Consider the following 13,396-nt stretch of genomic DNA (forward strand, 5'->3'; position numbering starts at 1 on the left):
AGGACTTTCACCTTGGAAATGGCTTTAGACACTACCAGAGAATGAATGTGTTGCAAATTTGTAGACCCTGACACTGACTGCTGGAAAGGGGGAAGGTCCATGAGACCACATTTGTTCTTTGTACACTGTGCCTTACCAAAAGCTAAGGCCCTGGCTTGCTGCTAGTACAAGTCTCTGACAATTTCTACAGATGCTTAGAACCTCTACGGAAAAAAAAAAAAGTGTTTCCGGAGGGATTTCTGTGCTACAATTCTCCGAGCTCACCAAGAAGCAAAAAGACACCCCACAAGCTATGCAGATTAGACTCTGCATACCAACCTCAGCACAGCAATATTCATCTGAAGGGTTTTAACAGTAGCAAGAGACCTTCAAGCTAAAGGAATGCCCCTGCTTGCAGGCACAGAAGGCCAGGACTCTGAGAAGAAGCTATGACTTCCTTCGTTTGGACAAAGGGGCATTCTGTGCCAGGACACAAGGAGGACCATCACACGCTACAGAAAGCTAATAGTTAAGTGTAATCATCCAGCTCACTGGATCACCCACTGCACCTGCCCTGTCTCCCTTCCCAGCACCAGTAAAGGTCACTGAACGAAGCAAAGCAAAAACCACACTAACACATCAACAGCTACTAACCTTTTCACGCTGGTTGAAGCAACAATTTCTGCTGAACTTGACACATCACTTATGGGAACAGAATCACACAGCCTCCCAATTTACCTGATTTCAGGAATCTCTCTTCTGCATCTGGAGAAGCAGAAACTTCAGAAACATCTGAAGATGACAGCACCAGCTCTGGAAAATCTGTAGTTTCTTCTAGAAGCTGATCAGTGGAGTGGGATCCTAGTTCTGAGAAGGAGCACTCTGCTTCAAGGATGGGAGGGGACCCTTTGGTTGAAGATGGAGTTGAAATCAAAGAACCTGGCCCCTGCTGGGTACCTCTGTCAGGACTACATCGTGCAGGAAGACCTCCTTCAAATTCAGACCTCGCCACAGAATTCACCTAGCATAGTGAAACATGTTGGTGAAAACATTCATCCTGCATGGCACTGCACACAGCAAGAAGTCATCAAAAGCATGCAGACCAGAGCCCCAGAGTAATAACCATGAAGAGCACATTAGTGTTCACCTACCTTCTGCAGTTGCTCCTGGCCCTTCTTTGATTTTTTCTTGGGTGCAAATAAGTGATCATATTCTTCTGCATATTCCAGAAGCCGTTTACTTGGCTTCCTAAGGCGTTTCCTCTCTGAATGTACTAAGAAAAAGGAAAGCAGCTTCAAGACTGTGTTTTCGAGATGGTCACAAGACAAAATTCTCCTCATGATCTTTAGATAATAGCTGTTCCTGCCTTCCCTTCCAGAAGCTCCATGTGGAAAGAGCCCTGATACGTTTTTCTCTTTGATACAGCCTCATAATTTTTGAGCTTCCTATTTTCACAATATCCTGACGTGGCAGGTGGGATTTTTAAGGACCAAAGAGACTTCAAGCAGTTCAGACAAGAAATCAAAAAAACATTAAATATCTGAGAGAATCCTGGAATTTCACCCAATGTCTCCCTAGATAAACTACATCTAAGCTTCCTGCAGTACTTTTACCAAAATCTAAGACTGTTAGCAACTCGGGCTCATCTTGCTACCTTTGCTGTTAACACAAACTCCTTTGGTTTTAGGGCAGGGGCTCAGGAAAAGAATTTTCCCATAATACCTAGTTCACTAGTACAACATAAGCCTAACTCCTTCCCTTTCCCTCCTCCCTGACATATTTTTACATACACTACAACTGCTACTGCAAGCCCATTTACTGCTTTGCTTCCTGACAATAGATTTCACAATGAGATCAGGGAGTGAACAGTTCTCGCCAGCAACTGCAAGCTCTTCAGGGCTCCTATGTCTGTGTTTGCACAATGCTGCATCATTGCAAGGGAACCACAGTAACAGGTATTTCCTCAACACAAACCTAACCACCCATGCTACTCCACAATGCGCTGCAAACTCAAAAAAAACCCAAAAAACCCCAAAAAAAACACAAAAAAACCCAACAAAAATCTACCCACCAAAAAGAGCACCCTGACACTCTACACCATCTCTACCCAGCAAGCCACAAAAGCAAGATGATGGAAGCTTTTCTCACTTCCCAGAATACCTGACTCTTCCCCTTTTTTAGTTTTCAAAATTATCAAATAATATTGCCAAAAGATTTCTCCTAGTCACAAAAACTTTTGCCGTCTCCTGGAAGTTTAGGAACAAACAGTAAATATTCTCTTTGCTTCTTTTCATGTGTAGGAGGTGGCTTTTTCTTCTTTAAAACAAACATTTTTCTAACAAAGCATTCCAGTGCAACACTTCAGAACAGGGATGCTGGACAAGATTGCTACGCTTTATTGTGGCTTTGTGGTTAAACAAGCACAAAAGCATCAAACTTAGCCGAAAGAAGAAAGGAACAACTTTCTCAAACAACGATTTTCAGCCTCTATTACTGCTCCACACAGGTGTCTGGATAAAATACACATTTCAGCACATAACCAGTTATAGGATGAGTATCCTCACCAGGCAACTATTTGGGGCCCCAAAGTCATGCAGAGCCCACAGCCCTGTGCCAGAAGGACTGACCTAATTGCACATTTTTCCCAAAGTGAATCCCAAATGCAGTCAGATTGGCACTGGCACATCAAAAACCTGATGAAACTATTACTTATAAAAACATTGTACATCAGCAAATTCCACCAATCTTCACTTCTGCCTTACTTGCTCTAAATTGCACCCCAAAGTTTATAGCGAAAATATGCCCAAAGTTGCCATTCAACTATGAAGACTTTATATAGCTTGAGCTCTGTGGAAATCGCACAGTTGTGACTGCAATCTGTTACCATCTCTGATGCTGATACTCTGCCTGCTGCAGACAAGGATTAGCCACACCTTCTCAGAGCACTGGCAAACAGAAGAAACAACTCCTCCTGTGTAAACTGCAGTTACAACAACCTTCCAGTACCATTCTCTCTACTTTCTAAGTAATTGGCTTTGCCCGATACAAAAAGACTGGTTTCCATGAACGGGTTTCACAGCACTAGAGGTTTACTCACTACCACCAGCACACTGGGGATGTTACAGCAGTCCAAACAGCTTGTCACTCACATAGGCTCCAGTGCCTTCCTAACACACCTGTACAGAGGAGCTTCAGGTGTGATTCAAGGCTTATATGCTATTTAGGACAAGGGAGTTAAGATCACGCTGCAGTTGCCGATCTGTCACTTTTGCAATCAAATCCAAGGCTCTCACTGCATCCCTTTGTGCAGCACCAGGACAGCTCTGTGCTCCTCTCCAACACCACTCTGCCCAGGAGCCTGCTGCATTCCTCTGCTGCTTCTCTCCTAATATTACTACCTGTTACCAGCTCTTCTCTAGCTCTCTCTGTAGACTTGCATCTTCATCTCATGTAGCAACATACTGAGGGCACTTCAATTGCAAAACCACCATGAGGTTAGTTGCATCTTGGTGCAAATGAGGAACTCACTCCCTCCAGCGGGCTGTGACACTCCTGCAGCAGAGCCCTGACAGCCCCAGAAAAATACACGTCCTCTCGCCTGTTCTGTGAAGACTTAAAGTCCTCAAAAACACGCAGCCACAGCCAGCAGTCAGTGAATGATTAAGCTGGTTATGATTTCAAACCAGAACTTTTACCCCATGCATTACACCCTATGGGCTTGTTTTCTGTGCCTGCTGTGACTTGCCTTGGGCAGGTCCTACAAGTAAGCAAGGAGCTGCCTTTTCCACACTAAAAAACAGAGGTGTAGGCACCCTCCAGCAACCAGTAGCAGCAAAATACACAAAGATATGCACTGGGGGAACATGTTAAGTGTATACACGTTCAAAATTCTCTCAAGTTATATTAATTTATGATATTGCAAATAGATCAGAGCAATTTAGTTTGGTGAAATTATGTAAAAACCTAATTCTGTTGTTTTCATTAAGATCTGCTTCCCCAGATTCTTTGCAGAAGCTTGAGCACGGTATGTGTTGAACAGTTTTGGGGGACCTATTCCCTACACACACACACACTTTTTGGTTTTTTGTGGGTTTGGGGTTTTTTTTTTGGTCTTTCTCCAGCCCAGCCTCCCTAGCAGCTTCCCCCTCTTCTGCTCTCCCCTTAACCCCTCAGCCACACTAGAGCTGTAAATTAAGAAATCTGTGGTGTTCCCCAATTCATTATTAGCAGCTAATAAAATTCCATACTAAAATGCCAGAAGAACCCCCAGCACAGACCTCGATGAAATCCTATAGAACAAGCCAAAGACAGACACCATGTCAAACAGCACCAGAAAAAAAACAATTGAGGCTCAGTTTCCCACAATTTTCTAGCACTGATCGATCCAGCTAACACCAAGCAGGTCACTCTAAGGAACATATTACAAAGGTAGAAGTTTTTTTTTTTAAAATAATTCCAGGCTTGCAAGGATGCTTATTTTACCTTTCACTGTGGAGGAACAAATGATTTGTAATGTATTTGAACTTTCTGACAAAAAAGTTAAGCAAAATCCCATCTCGACTCTGCTTTCTTTGCTCTCCATGCTTACAGAGAACCCAAAACCAACGTATCACACTTTCTTCAGCTCAGATGTGTACATCCAATGTTGTCAAACAGCCCCAAGTTCCGTAACTTATGCTTTAAATGAAAAAGTATAAAATGTATACAAATACACACTCTGGCGCAAGTCCAGCTCCCTTACCTTGTGCAGAGAATTCAGACTGGGGAGCAAAGTTGCCAAGCTCTGTTTCTGAGTCCATCACACTGTTGTTTGGCTTACCACATACATTCAAACGTTTCTCAACTAAGTCTAAATGATTCTTATAGTCCTGATCTGTCAGGTCTCCCTCACGCACCTTTGAATGAGGGGAATGCCTACGTCCCAAGCACTCATTTCCCTTCAGTGAAAAGCCACGAGAATTCAGGCCAAAGGCACTCTCCAAGTTTCCTTGTTCCCTAGATCTACTGATGTGCTTATTAGATCTAGCACTGCTTTGGTTAAAACGCTGCCATCTCTTTTTGGGTGCTACGTGATTTATAACATTAGACTCATCACCAAGAGAGCTCTCACTATTTGCCTCTGAATCCAAGTCTGGACTCTCCCCATTTTCAGCAGAAATGCAGCTCTCAATATTTCTACCAGCTTCAGGTCTCCTTCCAATACGATCTAAATTGTCATCAGATAAACAGGCAGAGTCTTCATCAGTTGAATGTTCTGTTAAATCAACAGACTCTTTCCTCTCAGTATCTTCTGCTTCATTACCTAGAGGACTGGTAACCGAACCATGAACGCGGAATGCATGTTCTCCTGAATCTCTGGATAACCGACTTAGCAACTTACTTGGCCCTCCTGGTTTTAAGTCCTTTCTGTTTGAAACTGTTTTATCTCCAAGCTTTGATGACTGCTTAGATTTTGAACAGTTGCGTTTGGACACACAACTTGTGCCGTTTGTCCCAGAAACAGCAGTACTCGCGGGCTCTCTTTTACTAGTACCAATCCCTGTCAACTTGGTTGGAGGATTGCGTGAAAAAGAGTTGCTGCTTATAGTGGAGTTTGGATTTACTGTTTCCTGGGCACAATCTCCATTTTTTTCTATTTTATATGGGGGACCTATGAGAGACAAGGATTTCAGACCACTTGCAGAATTGCTTCCAGAACCATCAGCTGTGCTGGTATTTCGAAATGGGACTATATTTTGACCAGTCATCAGTTGCTGCTCTTTTGTCTTACTGTCATGCATATCCTTCAACATCATTAACAAGGTGCTGAATTTGTAATCTGGCTCAATAGGCAAACAACCATGACCAGAGGCAGAAGAGAAAAGTAAAGGTACTGTGGCCTTTGGAGTGCCAGAGTCGTTAGCATCATCATTTATGGACCGATAAGATAGCTCCTTCAGCTCTGACAAGACATGCTTCACCACCGCCGTTTCTATTTCTGTAGAATCCCTGGGTTTCTCATGCATGTTGTTTAACAGTTTCTGACCATCAACTTTTCCACTTCTCTGAAGAGAATCTCTCTGAAGGCCAGAGAAACCTTTGGTATCAGAAGAGCAGCGATTCACACCACCCTCCTCTTCTGCAAGAGAAGGCTCCAACCCAGCAACTTTTTCTTTATGCTTGCATTTTATACTCCTGATGCGGGGCAGTTTCATACTTTTCGGTTTTAAGATTGCTTGATTTGCAACAGCAGGCCAGGAGCTGTCCTTGGAAACACTTTGGGGAGTAGTGTGCTTGTTTGCTAGGGAAAGATTGTCATTTCTCACATCTGAGGAGCACTCAAGAGCCGTCAATGACATCTCAGCATCAGAGAAGCCTACTTCAAGCTCCCCATCTGCAAATTCAGCATCAAGTCTGCTGGTTACTGAACCTCCCAGAGGTTTGCGATCCCTGTATGACTTCTTCCTGGCTCTTCTGTTGCTCTTCTGAGAAAGATACATGGAAAGCTTAATGTTTCCACTTGACGTCATAGGAAACTCCCTCTCCACTTTATCTGAAGAATCACTAACTTCAAGAGCGCTAGAGGCTCTCTCTGAACTTTGGTCCATGGTATCTACGTCACTGTTCCCGCCATCTGAGAGGGAAGAGGATGAATCCGATTCAGCTTGCTTTTTCTCAATACCAGCATCAGATGTGGAATAGTGTATTTGTAATTTGGAACTGCACAAAATGCCCAGGGAGCTCTTTTCTCTCTCCAAAGATGCACTGGAAAACAAATCCCCTTGGAGAGTGTTCTTCAGAGCATCACTTTTACGATTCTCATAGTCTGGTTTCAAAGATGTCATTTCAAAACGTCTTTCTCCAAAGGAGGAAAGCAAATGGTTTTCCCTGGTGCTACTGGATGCTGTTAAGCTGCTGGCAATCCGGCGAAGTTCATGAGAGGCATGTTTATCTGGTAGGTCCCCAACAATCATGTTTCTAACTACGCGCTCTGGCATTTTTGCTTTGATTTCTCTCCTAGATGCTTCCCCTCTTGCACCACTCTTTTTTACTCTAGTCCTTTTTCTGCTGTCAGAGCTTTTTTTCACGTGTGGCTTAATGTGCAATTTTCCTTTTTCACTGGCTCGGTATCTGGAGTCAAATGCCAAGGATTTAAAACAGCCATTCAGCCGCCTGTCCCTTTCTGCTCCAGGGCCATTGGCATAGTATTCCGACTGTGCTTCCTTCTCACTGTCCAGCTCGCTGGAGTTCTGGCTGCACTTTTGATCCTCTGGCCCCCCAAGAAGAATGTCTTCTGCCTGTCCAACACTGACTTCCCATTTAGCCATAAATCTTTGAGGAACCTTAAAATTAGAGGAGACAAAAAAAAAAAAAAAAAAAAAAAAAAGAAAGAAAAAATTTGAGTGGATAACCAACAAGACTAAAGTGAGATTGAGATACACATGGCACAGAACAGTGACAGTCCTACATTTTGTGTCTTTAAGACAACCACATAAATTCCCAGAGACTGTGTCTAGTGGACACAGAAAATACTGCTCTGGGTAAGTATCCTGCACACCTGCTGAACCTAATAAAAATCCCTGTGCATTCCCAGAACAACAAAAAGGTCCCTGCAAGCACAGGCCTCCCAGGAACCAGATGTCCCGGCATCCCAGCACACCCTGAACACAACAGCCTGTAAAGGGGAATGCATATGGCATGGATCTCTGGCACAGAAATGCAAAGCAACAGCCAACAAAAGCCTCTCAAGGCAAATGCAGCATCATTTTCTTCAAAACATTTGAGCAGACACATTTGCTTTGCTCATTCTTGATTCTTCCTGTATCCCTTGAACTCTGAGTATGATTCAAGTCCTCCCTCTCCATCAATCCACCTTGGTACAAACGTGACATATACACACACATCTAAAATGTACTCTAGCAAATTCAAGATGTCCATTACCAAGAAGTCTCCCAGCTTTAATCTGTACCTTTAATACAAAAAGCACCCTGCATACTGGACAGGAACCTCTGCTAGCATCTAAAATCAGCAAGAAACTTATTTCTTACCTGTGTGCAGTTTTTGGCTGCACAACAGCAAACCGAAGGTTTCACAAACACTCCTAAAATGAAAACCAATTCCAAGACAGGAGGGACAACTCAAATTTCTTACACTTTTCCTTAAAAAAAAACCTCAAAACCCACACCAATAAAATCTCACCTCAGCAGATTAAAAAGTTTGATGGAACCCGATAGCAAACCAGCCAAATACCCTCAGTTTTGCATCAGATCTTGGCTTCCACAAATGCAAACCCAGAAATTTATGCAAGCAGCGAACATTTGATTCCCTCTCCTGCAGCTACACTGGCACTTCCATTTACATATAGGATGACATTTTAGCCATGCAGCACTTCCAGGACCAGAAAAGTTACTTGGGAGTGTGCAACTAGTTGTTAGGGGGCTGGGAACACAAGGAGAGAAGTCCTTAGGGCCAATACTGAACATGACCTTGGAAAAGGAAAACCAAATGAGAGCAGTAAACCCAGGGGCTCACATCTGCAAGAGCACATATAATGTAATGGTTCTGCACTAACATAGGTTGAGTACACAACTGCTAATAAACCTCTTGGAAAAAGAAAAAAAACAGACACCATTACCTAGCATTACTATCTGCTCTCTTACAGTAACACAGCAGCCTCTGTACTTCTTCACTTCAGCAATTCTAAAAAGTTAATTTCACCAGTCACCTTCCTAAAGGCTTAGACCAGACCCCTGTGTATTGGTTACAACTGCTCAGGGCTGTTACAGAATTGCAGAATCATTTAGGTTGGAGAAGACCTATAAGATCATCAAGCCCAACCGTTAACCCAGCACTGCCAAGTCCACTACTAAACCATGTCCCTAAACACCACATCTACAAGTATTCTAGATGCCTCCAGGGATGATGACTCAACCACTTCCCTGGGCAGCCCGTTCTAGTGCTTGGCTACCGTTTCAGTGAAGAATTTTTTCCTAATATCCAATGTAAACCTCTCCTGGCACAACATAAGGATGCTTCCTCTTATACTCTTAAGTTTTTGCCTGGGAAAAGAGACTGAACCCCACCTTGCCACAACCTCCTTTCAGGCAGCTGTAGAGCATGACAAGGTCTTCCCTGATCCTCCTTTCCTCCAGGCTAAACAACCCCAGTTCCCTCAGCCACTCCCGGTTAAGACCTGTGCTCTAGACCCCTCACCAGCTTCGCTGCCCTTCTTTGGCCGTGCTCCAGCACCTCGATGTCTTTGATGCAACAAGCCACAAAACTCATTCCCATAGGCTCACTGACAAAGCATTTTCCAAGTCAAATTATAAGTCCTAACAGGTTTCTACAAAGAAAATTACTGAAGCAGGACTAAAAACCCCGCTGCTTTATCTGAGTCAGTGACCTAGTGAAGCGTGCAGCTCCACCTCTGCTTCAGATCAGCCAAAGGAGGCTGCCAGAGAGCACAGAAGTTATTTAGATGCGTGCTGTAATAGACATCAGGAGAGGGCTGTGCTGCTCCACAGCGCACACCAACAGACCTGACTCCTCTCTGAGCTGTCTAGGGCAGTAAAAGCTTCAGGCCACACCCTGACATAAAAAAAGAGAACTTAGAAACTCCTGGCAGCTTATAAACTACGCTCATTGCAAGTCCCTGGCCACGTTGCTGCAGTCACTGCCACAGAAGAAAGCTGTCAAAGTGTAATTCCAGGCATAAAGGAATACTCTGTGCTGTGCAGATTCAAAGGATCAAAAACATATTAGAGAAAACAGATCTTTCACCTTATGTTTGTAACCTTTTTCCTTTTGCTTTCCTCTTCTCCGAAGAACAGGCAGCTCTTCAAACTGATGTCTTCCTTCAAAGAGGACAATAGCTTTCCCAGCAACCCAGGTTTTCTCTGAAGGTTCTCCTAAGGCATCCACATAGTACTCCCGGTAAGGTCTCCGATTGGAAACTATTTTGATAAATTAAAAAGAATTAACCCCTTGCATATAACAGAATAAAGACACACAAAGAATCACAAAGCGGTAACAACCTGACAGTTAATTTCAACTACTTTTTGCTTAATAATACTCCCACACAAACGCCTGTTCTAGGGATTTCTACCCAGAACTAAGGCAGACCCCCTTTGATCTCTGCTATGTTCTGTCTTGGTACTCTCCATTTTTATGTTGTTGGGGTTTTTTCTTACAAACAATTAACAGGTCTAAAATGGGTCATCTCCCTAGAGAGCAAAGACTACTGCTTGGCTGCAAAAGAAATTTGCAAAAATATCCAGTTGTTTTTTTTTTTTTTTTTCCCTTGAGACACGCAACATACTAGGCAGGACATTTAATTTTTGCAACTCCCTGATTAATGATTAAACAGCCCAGTCCACTTGACCGTTGGGAAAACACAACAGTGTGCTGGCAACACCCAGAATTACATCCTTCTGGACAGGATTTACTCATACAGGTTGAGCCTCTCCCACCACGATATACCACATCTTGTTCAATGCTTTGTTACCAAACAAGCTCTTATTTAGGACATAAAACATTAATAACATTATTTAAGTACACACATGCACACAAACTCTACAAGGACTACGTGAAACATGACAAAACGTTAGTTGCAATGAGCATCTCCATACTTTGGGCACGAATGTGCAGAGCAAGAGAAGAAACTCAATCATAATGGCACAACCAAAGATTTTTCAAAAGCTGCTTTCTGTGTGAGAATGATGAACAGACATGGTACAATTAAGAACTGAACTAGTACTGGAGGTGCTGGTGAAAAAGGACAGGTTAAAAGCATTAGAACAGAGCAAACAAGGCTTGAAACAAGAGATCTAAACTTCTCCCTGCATCTTGCTGCAATGTGTGCTTCACGTGCTCCTGGCAACACCTTCACCCTCTGAACCAGGAACCTAGAATTCACAGCCCATTTGGTTTGTGCTGCCTCTTCCAGGAGTGTCAGCACAATGGGGCACCCTGGCCTTTATGAAGATGGTGACATTGAGATTCTGACCAAGACCACTGGGAGGTTGACAAGTAATGACCAGGGCAACATCAAACCAAGGGCAAAGATGACAGACTTCATCTGTCCCATTCACAGTACTGGGACTCAAGCCACTGAGCCTCAATCTTCCAGCTCCAAAAATTCTTCCAAGTCGAGAGCTTGCTAAGAAAAGGCAAACTGCTTGAAACAAAACGCCATGCCTCAAACCCAAGAAAAGAGGCTTTTGCACAAGTGATGAGTTTGAAGCGACCTGCCTTGTTTTGAAGGGCTCGTTCCCTTGGCAACAGGAGAGCCAAGGCAGGAGGACCGAGCTTTCTGTGGTGCACACAGAGCCCGGCAGCTCCCCCTGCCCAAAAGCACCAGCATTCAGACCCACCCAATTCTGCCACCTCAGCATCAGGGAAGGATGACTAGGAGGTTACATAAAGCCACAACTGGAAAATGCAATTTTCCCCAGAGCTCTATTGGTTTGAACATGGATAAAACATGATGGGAGAGTCTATCATGTAGCTGGAGATCAGACCTTGCTGGAATGTGTTAATAGCATGTTTCCTCCCTGCAGAATTCCTTTATTAGAAATCCTCATACACAGGCTGAGAGGGGATTACTGGACAGCTATATACATTAAATCCTGTCCAAAACTTCATGGGGAGGGATGCAGGGGGAGAGTATGTCTGGCATACCTTCTGGCAACATATTTGACAGGAATTTGAGCGCTCGAGAGGGACTATTTAAAACAGCACATCCAGTATTATCTAGAATCAGGATGAATGCCTCCCAAAGGATGAAGGGGAAGAAATAGCAAGTAAGACTACTACAGCAACCAGACTTCGGGATGACATGAGCACAATGTAGAAAAAGCTACTTCACGTCTCTAGAGAAATACTAGAGGGCTCTGAGCTGATGGCAGCTCAGGGGGGATTAAAAAAAAAAAAATAGCCTACTCTCTCTCAGCACTTAGTTCTTAGGCTGGCGAGGGCCACAAAAACTGGAGAGAAATACATTGGTGAGTGGCAACCTCACCAGTCTACAGAGCTGTCAGTGGCAGATGGTACCAGTTCAAGTGGTTTCCAGTTGCCCACAAAACAAAAAAGAAAACAGAAGGGGAAACCAGGAGCAAATAAACAAGCCTCTTTCCATTTGTGACAGTCTCCCCATGGCAGCCAGTATGATCCTAAAAGCAAACCAATCACCTCCCCTCTGTTGTCTCTATCACTCACCTACATTTCTCTGCCTTCAGCTTGTAAAACTCTCTTCCTTCTTGGCTCTCCCCTTCATTCATGCAAGCACAGCTCTGTTATTTCCCCAATCTCTTTCCCTCACACTCAGCTGGCTCTTGGTCTCACTGACACACTATGCCCTAAACTTTCACATATGTGGCTCCATCTCCAGGTTTTTCCAATATTTCCCCATAAACAGCCCCTTGCTTCCTTGTGCCAAACAAGACCAAAAAAAAATTCGCTTCCTCACACACTCCCATCACACCTTCAGTCACTTAGCAGCTACACTGCACTGCCCCACACCTCACTTCTCAGCCTTTCCAGACCCCCATTCTCCAGGCCTGGCCGATTCTCCGTGTCCACACACACTCCGAGCTTCCCAGCTCTGCTTGGCTACCCACTGCATGTCTCTGTCCTCACCTCTCTGATCCACCTCCTTTTTTGCTGTATCTTCTTTTTGAGAGGCTGCTTGCTCTTGTGCACTGCCCTGAGCTCAGTCTAGCTACTCATCCTTCCTGTACTCTCAGAAGAAAAGCTTACATGTCCAACAGCTATCTGTGCCACTTCCATCAGCCTCAACCCCATCTTCCTCCTGTCACCTCCCTGATCTACACCTGCTTTATAGATCCAGGTCTTCTAAAGTACAGTCTATTTCTTCATTCCTTTCAAGGGCCAGAAATGTTTTTTAAATTAAAAACTGCAGCACCCTGTCATACACAACACCTCCACTTTGTGGTCTGAGTAGATATAGTACCTTTCATTTTTGAGTGACAGTCCAGCACTGGATCATGACAAATTGTGCATGGCCACCATGGGCGTCTGTTGAACTTGGCCCAAACAAGATCCCCAACTTCATACTTCACTGGAGTGGGTTTCTTCTTGGCTCGGATCTTTAGGAAAAAACAGAACACAAGAAATCACTAAAGCTCCAGATGCTTTTAAAGAGATTTGCCTCCCCCCTTCGTGCATCTGGCCACCAGAGACATTTACATTAAAAAGCAAGTCCTGATTTTACTTAGTGGCTCCTACACCTTCAAAGAACACTATGGTTCTCCTCATCCTTCTGAAAGAACAAAACAATAAACCAGGGTTTGAGACCTTTTTTTTGTGTGTGTGATTTTGTAGCAAGGAGCATGACCTCTGGTATGTGACTACACTCAAACATCACACATTTGAGCAGGTAAATATTTAGAGTCACTACTAGCCTCCATTACTTCACTAA

At 43.8% G+C, this 13,396-nt stretch overlaps 1 protein-coding gene across 6 annotated transcripts in view; it reads right to left on the minus strand.

Annotated features, from left to right (window-relative positions):
• The window catches only part of NSD1 (nuclear receptor binding SET domain protein 1), a 66,760-nt gene that overhangs the window by 35,636 nt on the left and 17,728 nt on the right, over nucleotides 1-13,396 (minus strand). For 4 of the 6 annotated variants that reach the window (XM_055812485.1, XM_055812486.1, XM_055812484.1 and 1 more), the window contains 5 exons: nucleotides 12,929-13,064; nucleotides 9,739-9,911; nucleotides 4,721-7,301; nucleotides 1,131-1,252; nucleotides 718-1,000 (listed from right to left, as the gene is read on the minus strand). In XM_055812485.1, coding sequence (XP_055668460.1) covers nucleotides 718-1,000; nucleotides 1,131-1,252; nucleotides 4,721-7,301; nucleotides 9,739-9,911; nucleotides 12,929-13,064 — 3,295 coding nt within the window. The remainder of the gene's footprint in view (nucleotides 1-717; nucleotides 1,001-1,130; nucleotides 1,253-4,720; nucleotides 7,302-9,738; nucleotides 9,912-12,928; nucleotides 13,065-13,396) is intronic. The other 2 variants (XM_055812488.1, XM_055812487.1) reach the window with 2 other exon arrangements.

This window comes from Falco peregrinus, chromosome 8, assembly GCF_023634155.1.
Source record: "Falco peregrinus isolate bFalPer1 chromosome 8, bFalPer1.pri, whole genome shotgun sequence".
NCBI lineage: Eukaryota > Metazoa > Chordata > Aves > Falconiformes > Falconidae > Falco > Falco peregrinus.